Raw genomic sequence first — 20,113 nt, 5'->3', positions numbered from 1 at the left:
ATTACTGCCTTATAATCAAGTGCACTTAAAGATTTCTCACTACACTATAGTTCCATTGGTTTGATTTTTATTACAGCGTCCTTATTCCTAATGAAATAAAATTATACTCCATATAAAATACACTTGAATAACGACAGTCCAATAAAACTCTAGTGCTAATATCGAGTACGTATACGCGTAAAGGCGTCGAGATATGATATCTGAGCATAACATATTAATATGTAAAAAACAATATGCTTTATTGTAAATGTAGGATTATTTGTCACCGTGAAATATTTTTAAACATTCGATTCAATGAACCTAATGAAGTCGGACGGACTATTTCATAGCCTAATACAAGTTATTGTCTTACGGTCGTTTTCAATAACTTATCTATTATATTTCAACTTTCAGAAGTCATGGTATATCCATATCTTCATCAGATACTTTAGCAAAATAAACTGCCGAAAAAAAAAAGTTCAAACCGTCAAAACGTTTTATTTCATTATTGACTTCCTTAAAAATCTAAGTAAATCAAAAACCTATATATGTATTAAAACTTTATTTGTATTTAAAATAATTTATTGCTGAATTATTTTAATACACGCTCACTACACCTATAATCTTTGTTTAGTATAATTTTTTTTTAATATTATAATTTGAAAATCATCTAGTACCTTCTAGAACATTAGGTTATATTTAGTTTTCGATTAGCCGGCTAAACAGGGAGATTAATTAATATCTCTTCTTAGTTGCCTTTGATTTTAATTTTTAAATAATTCCTCCTATATTATATATGTACGATGACTATTTTCAGACAGATTATTTTCATTTATGTGATCTTTTTATATATTTAGTTTTTCTCATTGTGTTTAGCCAGCTAATCTCACAATAATAATTAAACCGAAGAAAGGAAATACAGGAATCACAAAAAATAAACTTACAATTAAATTTTACACCAAAATGTACCTACTTACGTTTCAATTTTCGCTATTGAGATAAAACTATAATTATTAAAATATCAAAATTGTTTCAGTCACATTTCTTTCTACGGAGACTTCTTTATATTCTGATATCCTCGTAACAAACTAGATTAAAAAATATATTAATGACGATTAAAAATACTTGTTGATGTGAAAAAAATGCAGCATCATCTGTAAATAGATAACATTGTACATTAAATATACAGGTGTTCAAAATAAAACAATAATCGATTTAAATCTTTACATTGTATTTATACAAACGGAGCTAATCGACGAGCAATGTATTTTCTCCTATTTTAAGTGTATCCAGCAACAAGCAATCGCTATGTGAGCGTCGAAAACTACTTCGAAAATTTATCACAATAGGCTATTTGACAGTGCGAAAAATAAAGTGTCAATTACTGTAATCCATACTAATATTATAAAGAGGAAAATTTTGTTTGTTTGTTTGTAATGAATAGGCTCAAAAACTACTAGACCGATTTAAAAAATTCTTTCACCATTCAAAAGCTACATTAACATCCACGAGTAACATAGGCTAAATTTTATTTTGGAAAAAAATAGGGTTCCGTAAGATATTTGGGTTTTTCGGACACAAGGTGTAAAAAATCAAACAAAAAAGTTACTTATTTTGCTTACGTTGCTATAAAAGATAGAACCATAAAATGTTTAAATTAAATGTAGATCTTATAAATATCTACAAAAAAGTCCGGGACACACTATACCTATCTATGTCGAGTGAGGCACAACAACCATTTTTTTATTTAAAAATCTTGTTTTTTTTTTTGGACTACATTTAAACGCATTTATTTTACTCATGCTATTAATCCTTATCAAAATAATTTCTCCCAGGCATGAAACAGTCAACGAAATAAACAATTTAATTATGCAGAAAGTACCGGATGAAGTTAAGTTCTATAAATCCATAGACACCGTCACTAACATCGAGGACGCAGTGCACTACCCCCAGGAATTTTTAAATTCTCTGAACCCCGCTGGGCTATCACCTCATGAACTGTCGTTAAAAGTTGGCACGCTGATAATGCTTCTCAGAAATTTAAGCCCCCCCCCCCCAACATGTGTAATGGCACGAGACTTCTTATAAAGGAGCTAAAATATAATTTAATAGTAGCGAAGATTATTATCACCGGCCCTGCAGCTGGTGAAATAGCTCATATACTAAGAATACCCATGATTCCTACTGATTTGCCTATACCCTTCAAAAGGCTCCCATTTCCAGTAAAAATTTCTTTCGCACTAACGATAAAAAAATCCCAGGGCCAAACATTCAAATTAGTAGGAATTGATTTACGAAAAGAATGTTTTACGCATGGGCAACTTTACGTTGTCCTATCACGGGTTAGGGCTCCCGAACATCAGTATATTTTGTTACCTGAAAATAATTTAACGTCAAATGTTGTTTATAGAGAATCGCTTTAGTTATCTATCCTAAAACAACGGGTTGCACTCCGGGACTGCCGACAGAAGTGAAAACTTAGTATTAATTACATTTAACTATTATAATCATTAACAACTTTAACATCCACATAAAGACAATCTATGCAGCCTGCGGATAATGACTGCGTCGTCGATGTTAGTGTCGGTGTCTGTGAATTGACCTGGGAATCATTTTGCTGACCGTGTCTTTCCTGGGTAGGCTTTTTGCAGCGGTAACCGATATCCACACAGGCGGAGCCACGGGCGACCGCTATTAAACATAAAAATATAATATGCATTGTATTTTCAAAAAATATTCAATGTACACCGACAGATTCGGTCGATTTACTCCTTAATTATATGTATAGAAAAAAATTGTCGGAAAATAAGTTTAAAAAATCAAAAATCAAGTCATAATATAACTATTTACATCACATCCATGTCAAGCCAAATCAAGTCATAATATAACTATTTACATCACATCTTTATAGTGTTATAAAGTTTTCATAATTTTCGCAAAGTTTAAAAAATTCTTCTTCTTACTTCTATTTATTTAAAAAAATATATATTTTGTATCTTTATGGGTTATTTTGATTTCCGTTTGAGATACGCAATCCTGTAACAAATCCGAAATCTACGCGGACGAAGTCGCGGGCAGAAGCTAGTCAGTATATATTATGAATTTAAAAATGGTTTTTTATTAACGAAAGTTGAATATAATTATAAATTTATTCAAAAATCCATAAATAAAAATGCATTTTTTAAACGTTTGTCACGTGACACAAAACACTTCTGATTGGTCGGGTTTATGATGATGTCACTTGCTTGTTAACCTCGTTTGCCTACTGTATGTGGATTATATGTGCCACAGATTACAATACAGGCAAGTAACGTCACCGACCCCATTGCAGCGCCATATTGTCAAAGAAGCGTTTTCGCGCGCTGTTTAAATATTGAATTTTTAGTTTGATATTTTTCAGCAAATATGTACTAGAATTAAAAATACAACTTTTACTTGGTTCCTTAACCTCTACTAAATGGTATAAAAAGGATTTTAAAAACCAGTCAATAATCAAATAGCCAATTAACTATGGTATAAACCGTATGAAACCTTTAAAGGGCAAAATTCAGGGCATTTCCATGATACTAAATTTAATAGAAATAATAAACTATCTATCATTATCCTTATTCTCTTTATATATATTGTTTTTAATAAATAAAAATTGTGTATAAGTTCAGTTTTATTAATAAAAATAAAATTATATTTCATAACTAAACAAAAGTTTGTTGTTTTTAAATATACCTAAATGCGTTATATCTGGGTTAAAATCGTCGTTTGAAACCTGACAACAACATAAGAATCATTTATAAGAACGAACGCGCTGTTGAATTAACATTTAAGTTTTAACAATGTACACAGATAATAAATATAAAAAGGTATATTAAAAATAAAAAAATGGATTAAAAGTACAAAAACTCACCTTATAAAATTATTAACAACCGTACACTCGACATATTTCTCACTGAGTGAGAGAATATTGATCTAGAGGGTTAAAGTCTTTGCTTGTCATGTGCGTTGCATTGTGCGCCATGCGGTATCCCCACAGAGACATCGCTTCCTTGCACGACCCCTGAAAATAGCAGAACGTAGATTCAAATATTTTTTTTTTTATTATTAACGCATATTTGATCAAAGACAAAAAATTAAAGTTAATTTCTTCATCATTTGATCGCTTAAAAAATAATGTGAAATGTTAGAGATCTTGTATAGACTAATGAATGAACATAGTTCACTTGTAATTATGTAATAATATTTACATATAATAATAAAACTCAGTGCAGGGCTTCTCCTTTTAACGAGGTTTGCTATTGCGTGTTGGATACACGCATATTTCATCCAATATATGCAGGTTTCCTCACGATATTTTCCTCCACCGCAGAGCACGAGATTAATTATAAAGTCAAATTAAGCACATGAAAATTCAATGGCGCTCGCCCGAATTCGGATTTGCAATCTTCGGTTAAGATTGACGTGACTCGCTAGTTATATCTTTAGGTTAATTATTATATCATTGTGCTCGTGTAATATATACCTACATATTTTGAATTCCTCTTTTCAATCACAGCGAAGTTGTAATCGGCTCTTCGGAAGTAAAATGGTGTAGTTCTAAGTAGAATCGTGTTGTATTACAAATTATGAATTAATCAAGAACTGTTTGCAGTGTTTAGCAAATCGTAATGACGCATGAAAAACGTAAATCTAAGGTTTGTTTATCTTTACTCCTTCTTCGAGTGGGATAGGCTATACAAATATCAATTAAAGTCAAGTCTTTTCACTCGAGCGTTCCTTTCGATGTCAAGTGATCTTTGTAACAACATATTTAAATATCTATTTTTTTTTAATTATTATTATATTAATCTCAAATTATTAATAATTGTACTATAAGCTGTAATATTGACACTATTTATTACAATGAGAATTGATTTTAAATTTAATAATAAAACATATTTTTAATAACAAAAGATGGCGTTAGTCCTTTTCGTCACCTTCATTTAGCCGTTATTGAAATGCATAAACTGAAGTAACCAACAACGAAAGACAAATTTTATTAAAAACTAGCTGTTACCCGCGGCTTTGCCCGCGTAGAATATGTATATATTTACAAATTAACTTAAAATGTTACGTTAATACCTCTTTGTATACCACATTTGTGTGTATTTCAGCCCTTAGGATAGAATATCCAGAAACGCTTAAATGCGAATCAACTCCTTTTTAATCGGTAGCCCAAAAATAAACTTGACACCAAAGGGGAGAACCCCTTTGGCGTAAAATATCCAGAAACGTTTAAATACATATCAAATATTTTTTAATCGGTAGCCCAAAAATAAAATTTCATGCTTCTAACTTCAAAAAATTCCATACGAACGTTCAACCCCTATTTCACCCATTTAGGGGTAGAATATCCAAAATTTCCTCCCGAGTGGGTGTCATGATATGTTATTTTATAAGTGTACAGCCTAAAATATAAGTTTTATACATCTAGTTCTAAAAATTCTAAACATGACAATACTTTCAACAACTTAAAACCTTTCATCCCCCTTTTCAACCATTTACAGCATTTTTTTATAAATAAAAAGTTGCCTATGTCCTTTCTCAGGCTCTAGACTATTTGTGTACCAAATTTCATTTAAATCTGTCCAGTAGTTTAGGCGTGAAAGCGAGACAGACAGACAGATAAAGTTACTTTCGCATTTATAATATTAGTATGGAAGTATGGATTGTTATTTCAATCGCTAAAGAGCTCCGATAATAAGCGCGTCCGATCGCTGCTAAATTCAAAGTGCTACAGGGAGAACCGCGGCCTCCGACGCGCCTATAGCACGCTCCCGCCGCCCCGGCCGGCCAGTACCACCGCAAACGCTACGTTCCGCAATTTTTAAATCTGTAATATATTCGAAAATATTCATTTAAATCATATGCTGTATTAAATCAACAATCAACAATATTAAATCAACAATGTATTTAAGGTATTTCATTGGATAAGGATTAATGCTGTATAGATTAAAATCACTTTGAATATTAGCCAATATTTGTGGTAAAAAATAAATAACAAAAAAATGTTATTGTGGGTTATAACTAACAGATAGACACATACAATCACGGACTTTTTATAGATATTATTGAGGTGTACAATTCTGTAGTACATTATTTTGATCTATCTAGTAGGGTTCAGCCAGCGTTTACAATGTAAGCGCAAACAATTTATAAATTTATGACATTACATTAGAAACTTTTAAAATTATCAGTGTTACTTAATTATATTGTCTATGTATTATATACAAAAACCATCCTCTCGAATCACTCTATCTATTAAAAAAACCGCATCAAAATCCGTTGCGTAGTTTTAAAGATTTAAGCGTACAAAGGGACATAGGGACAGAGAAAGCGACTTTGTTTTATACTATGTAAAGAAGAAAAATAATCTATCAATTAATATTGCTAAACTTTACAACATACACAAACATACATAGATTTAATAATTTCGTCCGTTACTTGATAATATACAATATGCAATAGTACATAGGGTATTTTTATGCGCGTAGATAACATCGTATATGTGTGCTATAGTGCATTTTTGTGTGTAAAAAATAATACATTTAAAAAAATCACGTTATCAGGTTAAAAGATTACAGACTGCCGTATCGCAACCAATTATTTACCAGTTTTTTTTAATTATATTATAAAAATCAGCTATGATTTTTATTAACCGACTTTTAAAGGAAGAGTTCTCATTTTCGATATTTATACATATTTCGGACGATCAACGGATGTAAGTTCGTATAGCGATCGAAATCAATACTCTTCATGTAAAACTGTGTCGATCGACGAACGCAAGTTCGTAAAGTGGTCGTTATAAAACTCTTCAAATATTATCGGTAAACATATTCAAGTTTGGTATAACTGTTTGGTACGGTCACGACAACAACGATCTAATGATGTTGATGTTTTGAGATTTTTATTGTTAAACAACAAAACCTTTATAATATATTTGTACTATGCACATGCAAAATGATCGCGCACGAGTACTGTACTGAATATACTCTGGTGCATTCTTGATGATTCGACGCGTGGTCTGAGGCTGTGTGGCTCGACCGAGAGTCGCTGCATTAGTGTCCCTCGTGGCGATGTCGTCTTGAATTTGCTTAGGTGATGCAGTTGCGAGGTTTGAGGTTACTGTATAACGTCTTTGGCGATACGGTAGTGTCCCTCCTTCTGTTACCAATGAGGCTGCCTACGTGAGATAGTTTCGGGGTTTGAGGTTACTGTATAACGTGTTCGGCGATATGGTAATGTAACTCACTCTGTCTTACCGGGTTACCAGAGTAGTGTATGTGCTATGTGATACTGAGCTATGGCTGATTGACGTTACGACGTCGTTATTGATGTCTCTCATCAATCAGTAGTACCAGAATCACGACCGAATGTTGCAGGGCGTTGCGGAGGCTGTAATAATGTTGAAGTGATACGTTCATGCAGTGAAGGACCCAAATAATGGATTTCATCCAGGCTGCCATCACTATATATGGCGCCTGATGATCGTGCACTTGAACTGGTATGAGAAACAGTGATTTAATGCAATGATAATCCAAGGTTTACCATTGGTAACCCATTGGCTACAGATTTCCTCAACTATGACTGATAACTATTTATGGGACTATGATCCTTGTTTTTATTATTATTGTTGTGGTATTGGCTACTTTATAAACACCGCAGTTATGACTGTGAAACCCACTGGACCACGGTCTAGTTTATTGATTTATTTATAAGTCAAATCGTCGATTTTAATAACATAGTCATTGCTGTGCTATCCGCTGGACTACGGTCTAGTTTATTTATAAGTAAGACTATTAGTCTTTTATACACCTCAGCTACGGCTGTGATACCTGCTGGACTTTAGTTCTAGTTCATATATTATTTAACAAAGTGTTGGCACACTATAAAATTACACTATCCCATGTTCGAGGAAGGTTCGCCGATCTATGGTTGGAATCTACAGTTGATGGCGGGAACGGAGCCAATTCAACCTCCTCCCCCTTTTATATTTTTCAAAACAGTTAAATATATAAAGATGAGTAGGAGCGACATCCTTCAGCTACTCGTAAGAGGTATTAAAGGAAATGGGACCGGTATCTCATACATTCGATTATTATTATTCAAATTAATTAAACAAAATATTTATATTAAGAACGCATTTAAAAGATAAACCTGGTTTTATTTGACTCCTCTATAGTCGATTGAACTTATAATCTCTGACGCTCTAATAGAACACGGCTATTACACAAAATCAACGTTATATGGATCCTAACTAGACGAAATCACGAGCCAATATTTAAATATAATAAATATAAACGTAAAATTATATTTTAACTAAGAAAGGCAGGGAATTGTCACAAGCTCTACGCTTACACGCTATCAACTCATTTCATATTCTCACAAATCGTATCCGCCGCGTCCTATTTTAATTAGTTTATTTAAATTCATTTATTTACTGCAATTATATATTGTATATATTAATAAATACGTATTTTGTTATTGTATCCGATTTAATAAAAACAGTGTAATCGATTTGAGAACATAATTCGAATTTGCCTTGGAATTAATAGATGATTATTCCGGCGTAAAAATTAGAAATAAAAGAACTGTCCCCGATTTAATGTAAATGAGAGATTGTTGCCAATTTTGATTTTATCCCAAACTCAGAATTATAAGGTTTATAAAATTAAACAAATAATAAAATTGGTTTCGGTTATATCGATATCAGGAAACCATGTATTAGAAATCTGGCATCAGTTCAATCCATACCTATGGTATGATTGATGGATTGATAGCTTAGATTACAAAATGTATAGACACTAGATCGGCAATGTAATAACGATCCGTCAATCTCGCGACAGTCTTTCATTCAAGTTCGTGGATTGACAAAAAAAGGTGTCAAACCTTATAACCTTATAGATAACTCATTCGATGAAATATTTTAAACAGTTACAACGACCAAACTATGTTAGGCAATATTTATTCAGCAGTATACCAGCAATTCAAAGTATTTACGCAAACGATATGCAAATATAGCACTGTCAAACGCATGTTTAAATCAAACATTATAGTTTCAAGCGTGTACAGTAAAATTTTTGGCAAAAAAACCCATGGAAAGTTAAAAAAAAAAAAAAATTTTGAGAATAATACAAAAAAAAATCTATCAATTCAAATTACAAGTTCACAAATTAATAGGTTTTAAAAATTGGGAGTTAGTTAATATTTAAAAACATAGGCGGTAGGGGTAATCTGCACTGTCAGTTAATAACATAGTTTTTTAGTCTATTGAAGTATCGTATCGTAAGGTGACAGTTTTTGATAATGGATTGTTAATGGCGAACGTCTGTGGGCAGTGGCGACCACTTACCATCCGGTGACCCATTTGGCAATTCGCCTATCTGTATGACATAAAAATATTCATCTCTATTCATCTCTTATACCGTTAAGATATTATGGCTTTATGAATGGTAAAGTTTAAAAACTGCATTTAAACACTCGCGAAAACAAACCGCTTATAACGCTGCCGGTGTATGCAGATCAAAATTCAACGGCGTTTATCTAGATTGTTCTTTAGGTAGTTAAAATAGATCAAGTTCTCAGAACCTTGTATTATTTTGTTTTAAGTGCAACTGTTTTTATTGAAAGCAATAGTGTTTCATTAGTATTATTATATCTTTATAACAAGAGACATTCGAGACTTTTACAGGTTTCAGAAAGAAATATCGACTATGAATTATGTCAAAGGAGTAGCCGTAATGAGGTTAAAAAACTTACAATACTTCTTTATTAAGTGACATCAATTTAGTTCCTGCACAGGAAATTTGAGCTGCCATTTTCTTCCCATATTAATTAGTAAGTGTAATTTATATCCAAGAAGAAGTTAATAAACTCACCTGAATTTCATCAACAAAATTAAAATCTAGAATATTCCTCCATCTATAAGGCACATCACGGGAGACTCTGAACGTAGCACTCACACCGGTCAAATCGACGTTTGTGTGAGAATAGAGAAATTCATTGACAGATTGTGTCACATCCAAATGCAGGAACTTTAGTAGGTCATATGATGTGCTATTTGTGTTAAGAGCCAGTTCTTCAAACCGCAAAACCCTGAATAAAAAATTATGCAAATAAATAATAATTGCTGAACAATGTTCCTCTTCTAATTAGAAAATTATGTAGGTTGGTGAAATTTAATGTACTGCTAATATCCCGTACAATGTATTATCAATCTTTGTGTTACCATTAAACTAGTTTAATATATATTAGATATATAATATATACAACCGATTTTGAAGCAAGCAAAAGTATTCGACATTTTCTAATTAATTTTTAAATTTAATTACATGAGTCATTATTGAAAAAATTGTAAAAGTTATGGAAATCAAAAACTATCATTGCAGCACTTCACTTTAATTCATGTGCACAAACATGGAATATAATGCACATGCAAATACATGATTCGACCTTAATGCCTGTTTATAAATGGAGAAACACAAAATATGTATATATTTTTGTTTGTCTCCAAATTTGGACCGCATGCGAGGAAAGTAGATTAATATACATTACGCATGCCACATTTGCTATATTCTTTATTCACGAAGACTCTTGCCAGCACTACTCAATCATTGTATTACAGAGTTAAATTAAATTGAACGTTACTCCCAGTTCGGAATGCAGATTTTGGTCTGTAGCTAATCTTTTCCGACAATCAAGTTACATAGGTAATTAAATGCAATTAAATGCAATTAAATTATAATTTATCCTTCATGGAAATCAACGAATAATAATACTTTATAAAAAAAGATCAAATCATAATAAACATAATACAATCATTTGAAGAATAGAACTTGTTCCAAGCTTGTATTAATTAGCATTTTAATATTTAGGCTAAGGGTATACAACTTTAATGATAGCCACGTATTTGTTTACACATTCTATTTAACCAGGAGCAATACCTGCAGCTTTTAGCTAATTATGTTTTATCTGTAGTAATCTAAATTTGGTCCCCATTTTTTATCATAAACTATTATTTGTAGGAAACAAATTTCCTAAGCAATTATTTTATATTAAACGCTTACAATTAAAGATAAAGCAAGTAGAAGCCTCTTTGCAGCGAGTTTAGCTTATTCTTTAATGTTAACTTCCCTGCTGCAGGAAACCATACGCTAGCCGCGTACAGGACGATAGGCTCTATAACCGCCATGTAGATGGTTCTGACTATTTCTGCATTAAGACCCCATGACACCTTTGCTGCACGTGATAGTTGCCGCTAAGGTGGATTAAACTGTAGTCTGCAACCCGCTGTTATGGTGATCGGAAATACAAGGACTACGTCGTAATTGCGAATCGACGATGAGGTTCCAGAAGGTCGGTGCGCCAATGGATTCTTGGACACATACCTTAGTGGTTCCCTTCTCGCTGGTCGCTCTGGTATAGTTAACTATTATCCTCCGGTCTTGTAGGTAGGATGGCATGGGGTACATGTCAGTCACTTCCTCGTGGTGTACCCCGGGCAACGGGGCCAGCTTGAGCTTGCTCGTCGGCCACGGCTAAGACTAGCGGGAGGGATGCCGCGGAGCTGCTCCTGGTACGTCCCTGATCGGCGTCAAAGCGGATCATGTGAGTGGCCTCATTGGCTAGGAGGGAGTGGGAGGGCTCGCTACTCGAGCCTCCCAGGTGTTTTACACCGGCGGTTAACGGCGGAGCCTACCATCTTATCCGCCGCAGGGCGTCAGCTTCGTTGACGCCCAGCCTCCAGTGGCGGACTCTGGGGAGTTCGCCACATTTCCACGTGGAGGATGAGGGGGGAGGCGCGCACTAGGCGCGCTATCCATGAATATTCAGCCGCCTTACGGCGGCTGCCGCTGGTGGGGTCGCGGTTGCATGCCCTTGGCGATCCCGCGGCCTCAATACTCGGCGGCATGGTGGAAACCGGAGGATGGTTTTAGTGGGTAGGACAGGGCATTAGCGTTAGCGTGCCCTGGCACGGGGCATTAGATCCCGGTTGAGCCCCACATACCCGTCCCGGTCCTCCGACCGGGCGGCATGCGTAAATGCATTTCCTCCTCGTAAAACAAAAAAAAACGTAGGATGACATACAAGTTGCGTGGCTAATATTTGCGCACCATCTGTTTGTTAAGGGCTGGCCACCGTGCAAGGTCGAAAGGGCCCTCTATATCGTGTGATACCCGAAGTACTAATTTATTTTATCTTACTTCCACCTGGATATAGTTGAGTAGGTCGTAGAGAGCGTCTTTCGTTCCTCGCTGTGGTATAAATCTGTATTGACTCGGGTGCAAAGTGGGGGGTAGACGCCATTGAAGCCCACCCACCATCAGTTTTTCTACTGTCTTACCAAGGATTTGTAATAATCCGATTGGCCTGTAGGACTTAGGGTGGGTGTAATCTTGTTTTCCTGGTTTGCGAAGAATGTTTACATGCAGCTTTCCTGTTTGGGGAAGCACGATAGCGATACGTTATAATTTATTGCTGCGATACATATATTGAACGTTAGCCCATCCGGACCTGGAGCTTTCTTTGGATTGAGACTCGAGAGAACCAATTCCAGCTTAGCGGTTGTGAAAGGTTCGATAGGTCTATAAGAGTTATCTGGATAGAACGTTTCCGCAAGGAGCTTGGCTGATTGATCTGGCGACAGTGTTTCACCAGCTGAGTCCCTCAGCAGCATGTCATCCCGTCTTCTCGAGATCTTCCTTATAAAATAAAAGTCTTTCCAGCTTTGAGTAGTTGCATCGTACGCTTTCCTCTTACAATTTTCCCTGGCCTGTACGTGCTCTTCGACTGTGAGTTGTTTCCTATTGAGTGCAGCATTACGTATTCGGCGTTTTTTCCTAAGCACATCCTTTTTAAGATCTTCTAGGATGGCTGACCACCATTGTGGTCTAGGATTACCTTGCCACGCCTTTAGTTTCGGGACCGTGTCTTCACACGAACCGTGGATAATCTTGGTATTATATCTGCGCGTGGATATAGGCCTCAAGGGTACTTGGGCTTTCTCTAAGCTCAGGTTGAAGGTAATCGCATTGTGGTGTGATGTAATGAGACTTCTATCCACTCTCCAGTCCTCCGTTCTGTCTACCAGGGATTGGCTGGTCACCATCACGTCCGTGCAGCTCGAGTACAATCTTTCTCCTCGATATGCTTCGAAGGTCGGTACGTTGCCGGTGTTTAGGATGTGGAGGTCCATTTCCGTGATGAAGGCGTGGAATTCCTCTCCGCGATGGTTTTCGGAGTTGCTGCCCAACCAGTGGCTCCAAGTATTCACGTCTCCTGCCACTAGCAAGTTTTTGGTTGAGATCTTTTGAGTGGCTGTCCTAATTTGGGTTAGGTAGAGGTGCAAGTCATGGTCCCCCTCGAAGTGAAACGAGATTAAACCTAGCCTCAGCTGTCCCGCCTGCAGGAATACTGTCGCAACATTTTCTGTAACGATCTGCCGGTCATGGATGACCTCCAACTTGTCACCGAAAACGATTAAACCAGCTTTTCAAAACTCAAACTCAACTCAAATTCCTTTATTCTACATAGAAGCATTACACTTACTTATTGATAGTCAAATTAAACACTACCACCGGTTCGGAAAAGGAAATACCCTGACCTGAGAAGAACCGGCGAAAGAAACTCAGCGGGTCTTTTTTTTTTTGTCAATCAAATTAAGTACATATATTGAATATGATTAGAAATAGCCAGTAGGCGATCGTTTCATTCCCAAGGTGTGCTATCAATCATAAACTCACTAATTGTATAGTACCCTTTTGCACGCAAGCATTCCTTAACAATTTTTTTTAAATTTCGCAACAAAAGTATTTTGAACGCTTTCTGGGATCCTGTTGTAAAACCGTATACATTGTCCCACAAAAGAGTTACTGACTCTATGCAGTCGAGAAACAGGAGTAACAAGTTTGTGTTTGTTCCTTGTACCAATGCTATGAGAATCACATTTTCTCATGAAATCATTGATATTTTTCCGTACATACAAAACATTACAGAATGTATATTGAGAAGCAACAGTTAATATCTTGATATCTTTAAATTTATACCTTTTATAGTTGTAATGGAATAGGCGTTTGTCTTCCATCTCACCTGATGGAAAGTGTAGGTACACGCCCATCCAAAAGAAACCTGTTCACTCTACTCTTAAAGGCTCCAGAGTTCAACTCATCAGGAAAAATAGACCCAGGCAGGTCATTCCAAATTTTGGCGACTCTCACCAAAACCGAGCTGTCAAACCGTTTAGTTCGAATTTTGGGTATGTCAACAACGTATGGATGAAACTTTTGCCTGCGCCTAGTAGTCCGATAAAGGAATGGAGATGGCTCAATCAGTTCGAAAAGAGCCTTCGAGCACTCTCCGAAGTGTATCCTATAAAAAACCGATAAGCTGGCAACTCGACAACGATGGTCAAGGGTGTGTAGTCTGCTATTTGAGAGCTTTGCGTTGTTAATTAACCTACGGGCTCTTCGGTCAACTGAATCCAAAGCGTCCAGGTGATATTTGGCTGCACCATCCAAGAGATGACTGCAGTACTCCATGCGGGATCGAACTTGGGCAGTGCAAAGATTAAGCAGCTGTTCAGAACTGAAGTACCGCCGAACCTTTGAAAGAATAGATAATTTCTTGGACGCCGCTTGTGCTATAGACTCAATTTGTTGGCCAAAGTTGAGGTTAGAGGTGATGGTAATACCTAGAAGCACTAGATGATTAGTAATCGGTAAGGATACACTTTCGAAAGTGGGTGTTAAATCGAAGCTACTCTTTTTCGCGGAGAAAAGAGACGCCTGTGTTTTGAAAGGGTTGAACTGGACAAGATTGGCGTCACCCCAATCGGACACCCACTGCAATGTCTCATTCACCCGTTCCATCATGGACTCTCTCAAGGACCGCATTTCCTCTGGACTAGCTCGCGAGTTGGACTCGTACCTCTCAATTACGGTGTTGTCATCGGCGTAGCTAATAATACCGGGTTTTAAAAGATCGTTTATGTGCAACAGAAACAAGGTCGCAAAGAGAACAGATCCCTGAGGTACCCCAGCATTGATTGCCATTAGATCGGAAGAGCAGCTATCCAAGACAACTCGAATCGACCGTTCCCTCAGGAAGTCACATATCCAGTCGCGGAGCTCAGTAGGTATGCCGTATGCTGGAAGCTTACTAAGTAGTGACTCGTACCAGACCCGGTCAAAGGCCTTTGAGATGTCTAATGAAACGGCTATTGCTTCACCGTGACCCTCCAAGGCCTCGCTCCAAAGGTGGGTGGCATATATTAGCATATCTCCGGTCGAGCGTCCCCTGCGATCATCATATTGGTTATCACTAAGGAGCTCGTTTGCTTCAAGATATGTCAGGAGACGATTATATAAGATACGCTCCATAATCTTACAGATTAGAGAGGTGATCGCGACAGGTCTGTAATTGGCTGAGTTTGCACGGCTTCCTTTTTTGGGAATTGGCTGAAATTAGCAAGCTTCCAGGATCTCGGAACTTTACCAGTTTCTAGAGAGAGTTGGTATAGACGAGTCAGAACAAGAGACAACTCGGGTGCACAACACTTCAGTACCACTGCTGGAATGCCATGAGGACCACTGGCCTTATTAACATCCAGGTTCAGCAAACATTTAAGTACCTCTTTTTGGTGGATTTTAATGGCGCTCATTTTAGGGTCAAATGGAGGTAACTGAGGTGGACATTTACCGTTGCTGTCCAGACGAGAATACTCTGCGAAGAGATTGGCAAATAAATTTGCCTTCTTATTAGCGCTGTGGGCCAGAGATCCGTCAGGTTTGTGCAGAGGAGGCAGCGAAGAGCGACAGAAGTTTTTCTCAACCGACTTGGCGAGGCTCCAGAAAGCTTTGCTCCCTGAGGGAAAAGAAGCTAACTTTCCCCCTATACGTCAAAACGAGCTTTTCTTATCGCTTTTTTACAAGATTTAGTAGCTGCGTTGTATGTTTGCGTCTTTACCTGGATATCCAAGGCTTTGCTTTTACGAGCGTCACCCCAGGACAAATAGGCTTCATGCTTACGCTTTTCAGTTAAGAGGCATTCAGCATTAAACCACGGGCGAGCTTTGGTCTCAAGGGATACTTCAGCAAAAGGAATAAAATACTCCATAGCTTGATAAATCACACTCGAGACAGCATCTGCGCAGCACGATGGATCTCTAGAAGAAAAACATACCTGCCTCCAAGGATAAGAGGCGAAAAAGTGACGCATCTCATCCCAATCCGCTGTCTTGTATCGCCACACTCGCCTAGTGCCTTTAGGACTGGTGTCAGGAGGCGGTAGTGCGACACAGATTTCACCACACAATGATCCGATATCGCGAGTGGTGGAGAAACATAAACCGAATATCTGTCATCGGATCGGTTGTCAACAGAAAGTCCAGGCAATACGCAGTGAGGCCCACGGCGTCAGGAATACGAGTGGGTTCGTGGACGAGCTGAGAAAGGCCACAAGATATTGCAAATTTGTAGATCTCTCTTCCAGCGTGGTCAGTATCACTATGCGGGTACAGCCACTCTTCATGGTGTGCATTAAAGTCCCCAAGAAACACCAACTGCGCAGATGGAAAGCGTCGATAGACCGAATCTGCAGCTTAGATGGTTAAACTTAGATGGTTAAAAAGCCTAGTCGTCTCTTGGTCCCCGCTATGCGAACGGTAGACACTGGCATAAGCTATTTGATCGAAGCCAGTATTCACAAGAACCCATAAAACAGAAAGGTCAGGAACCTCCAAGTTACGAAGACGCTGACAGCAGATCACGTCCCTGATGTATACGCACACGCCTGCATGGGCACGGAATTGGGTCTCCAGGATATACCCTGGATAGTGCAGGTATGTTGGATCGGACGGGTTACAGATTTGCGTCTCCGTTAGAAAGAGTAAGTGAGGTCTCTCAGTCTCGAGATGGTGATGGACATCATTGAGATTTGAGTGCAATCGTCGGCTATTAGAGAAATGCACTTTAAGGGAGAGGAAGTGCAACCTCTGGTTAAACTTACTTTTCTTTTTGGTTCTTTTCATAGTTAGAGTGAATAGGGGAAGGGGAAAGAAGTTGGGAAAAAGTACCAAACCAGGAGCCAAGCAGCCCGTAAGGAACAATACACCGATGGGGAACTTGTTTGGAGAGCGCGGGGACGCCCGAAGCGCCCCGGGAGTCGCCATCGGGTCCTCGCCAACCGGCACGATGGAGCAACTCCGGGATTATACGTGGCCGGCAGGGCAGCCTTTCACATGGGTCTAGCACGCTAATTGGGCCCCCTACAAACCACGGGCGGCTAGCGGAGCACCGTTTCTTCGGATCCCGTTGACCTCCAGGACAAGTGACCCAATGCATCGATAACTTCCGAGCCCAAACGGCTGTCTAATATAGCACAACCACCCAGACCAATCCCCATTTATGGGCATCCGGAACTCTCACTCACCTGACGAAACGACTGTTTCACGACGGTATTCTGTGAGAGCGTGGTAATTACCCGGTTCGAGCCTGGCCCTTTTGAGCTACTGGTGTTGGTGTAGCATGGCTCTATCACTTACAAAATACCGTAAAACATTATACTGTGAAAGTAACTGAAATTTGGACGGACTTTTGGCGGTTCAGGGTGCACTGGATAATTTTCATACTAGGGTAGTATTTCATCTCACCTGTCCGTCGTACATAGGGTTCTTGGACAAATGCGACGCTAATCCCTTTTTCCTGAGCCGTTTTTAGTATAGTTCGGCTGTGGCTAGTTTCGAGCGTTGCAGGTTGGCTTGTATAAACAAGGGTTATATAGTATTTTAATTAGATATTTTTTGTACTAAATCATTATCATTAATAGATTATTATTATCAGTTGACTTACATAAATTTATCTGGATATTTTTGTAGGAGAGGTCCAGCAGCTACATAGTCACTAATCATATCAGCACATAGCCGTTCAGGTTTCCAGCAATCAGGTGCCGCCTTGCAGAATTCATGATGCAACCTCGACTGCATCACTCCTCGAGGATCCCGGATTAATAAAATAATTTTCAAATTAAACCTGAAATATGAAACTAAATTTAAACAATGAACAAAAAGGACTTTATATTGATATTTTAATATTAATTCCAAATGATAAAGCATTTCCAATGATCAGTACATTTTTTTTTATCAGTGATAACTTTTCCAACTATCAGAGACGAATTAATAACTATTAATGGGCTTACTAGTTGTTTGATTAGACTTAAATATATGTAAAGTTTAAAAGGTCAACTATAACTTAAGGTATGGAATACTGAATGAATACTCACTCTTTATCTTCCAAAAGTTGTTTAATAAGACGTAGCCTAACATGGACTAGTTTCATACTTTGAAATGGAAACAGCCTACAGACCCTAGAAGTGAAGTCAGCATCGATACACAGTTCTTTCTTATATTTACAATGGTCCCATAATCTTGTGTTATGCCTGAATTGACTCCAACCATTTTTTCCAAAGTCAAAATAGTCCTCCATATCATCATAGTTACATTGAAACATTTTTTTAATAGTTTTCAATGCCTTGTCAGACTCTGATGTACCTCTTACTTGGTCACCTTTATACCTTAAAAACGGTTCATAATGATAGAAATTTGCTGGCACGGCATTTAAAACTTCTCCAGTAAATGTTGAACCAGACCTCCATGTAGATACAATCAAACTTATTATAGGTCTTCCTCCTGACTCCATAACTAAGTCTTCCAGCCTTTGTACACCAGATATACTAAAATTATAAGCCCTCAATTCATGTTTAATTTTAAGTCTAGTTTTATCTAATATTTTTTCGATGTCAGGAGACCCATCGTAGGGGTTTGTTGGGATCGGATGCAATAAATTTTCGTCCACGTCTTCTATTTTCAAGAAGTTTTTTACATTTCTCAGACTCTCAGAAGCTGGACGGTAATTAGTGTTATATGTATATCGACTTCCAGTGAGAATTAATAAAACACTGAGACCAAACGCAATGCATATTGAATAAAAATTAACTCTTCGCAACATTACTATTTAAAAAACACGAATTAAACTGATCACTTAAAATCACAAGGATAGAATAGATGTTGTTTGTTTTTATTAACATTAAATTAAAATGAAAGGCACTCTAATTATAAGGAAAATGATAAGCTTAATAAAGTAGAAACAAAATTTTACTTATTAACGTCCTCCCCAACTAAGATCCTCCTATGAAATGCACAATCATGGACTCACTCGTTTTCGTCTAACCGTTGACACTCCACGTTTTTAATCTGTTACCTTGGACACTCCGTTCCGATTTGTTGGTACTGTTGAGACGTTTTTGATCATGTGTAACAACTATTTAAATACTCTATTTTTATCGATGTAAGAACTATTATTGTATAAACATTAAACCAGTTATAAGAAAATACTTTAGATTTGAAGTAACGAAAAGGCTCCGATGAATCTTATTCATAGAGAAATACAGTACAAATTTGGTTAGAAGAAGTTGGTAGTAGAAGAATAAATAAAAATTACGAAACGTAAAAAACCTGTTTTTTTCGTAGGCTCCGGTTAAAGATGGGCATAACGGCCTTTTATTTCTCGTCATTTTTAACAACTGCTTATTATTTTTTTCGGTTAAAAACTTTGTTAATACTAATATTGTGTATTATGTGGTTGTATATAGAAATATACAACCACTACTTTTTTATCACAGAATTAGTATTGACTGTTCAGTAATGTTAGTAATCAGGTAATCCTCAGCCGTAACAGTTGAAATTACAAATAATTTAAAAATATTTCCTAACTCATTTTTAAAAATAAACCAAATAACGGAGAATTATTCCAAATAAATTATTATAAAGTCGACTATTTCCAAAATTATATAATATGACCCCGGCGTTGAACATGGATATTAACAACGTTATAAAAAAGAATAATTATTATTATTTAAAATTAATTTAATAAGCAAATATGCATACAAATTTTGCGGATAAATTATATAAGTCGAATATCTTAATAATCTTGTATGACATTGAGACATATTCAACACGGTAGGTTTATTTGTGTCATATTCATAGTCATATTTCGAGTAGTAGTTTGTGACTACTCGAAATATGACTGCACCAATAAAAATGCGTATAGAA

The 20,113-nt window shown here is 36.9% G+C and overlaps 1 protein-coding gene and 1 pseudogene across 1 annotated transcript; both read right to left on the bottom strand.

Annotated features, from left to right (window-relative positions):
- Positions 1 to 587: 587 nt before the first annotated feature.
- LOC113392514 (carbohydrate sulfotransferase 4-like) lies at positions 588 to 19,177 on the bottom strand. Its single transcript, XM_026628994.2, has 5 exons — positions 18,286 to 19,177; positions 17,856 to 18,035; positions 9,888 to 10,104; positions 3,881 to 4,030; positions 588 to 1,133 (listed from the first exon to the last, which is right to left on the bottom strand). The coding sequence occupies exons 1-4, from the start codon at positions 19,008 to 19,010 to the stop codon at positions 3,920 to 3,922; spliced, it is 1,233 nt and encodes a 410-aa protein (XP_026484779.2). The 5' UTR covers positions 19,011 to 19,177; the 3' UTR covers positions 588 to 1,133; positions 3,881 to 3,919.
- LOC135194802 (uncharacterized) lies at positions 11,277 to 15,386 on the bottom strand (annotated as a pseudogene).
- Positions 19,178 to 20,113: the final 936 nt, after the last annotated feature.

This window comes from Vanessa tameamea, chromosome 5 (assembly GCF_037043105.1).
Source record: "Vanessa tameamea isolate UH-Manoa-2023 chromosome 5, ilVanTame1 primary haplotype, whole genome shotgun sequence".
Taxonomy (NCBI): domain Eukaryota; kingdom Metazoa; phylum Arthropoda; class Insecta; order Lepidoptera; family Nymphalidae; genus Vanessa; species Vanessa tameamea.
The sequence above is the reverse complement of the archived record's forward strand: the minus strand, read 5'-3'. Positions and strand labels throughout refer to the sequence as shown.

What these genes read in the sequence shown, in the direction of transcription:
- LOC113392514 (XM_026628994.2), bottom strand. Translation starts at nt 19,010, where the DNA reads ATGTTGCGAAGAGTTAATTTTTATTCAATATGCATTGCGTTTGGTCTC. An exon ending in CAACTTTTGGAAGATAAAGA is followed by an intron (nt 18,036 to 18,285) that starts GTGAGTATTCAT and finishes TTCATATTTCAG; the next exon opens with GTTTAATTTGAAAATTATTT. An exon ending in AAATATCCAGATAAATTTAT is followed by an intron (nt 10,105 to 17,855) that starts GTAAGTCAACTG and finishes TTTTTTATTCAG; the next exon opens with GGTTTTGCGGTTTGAAGAAC.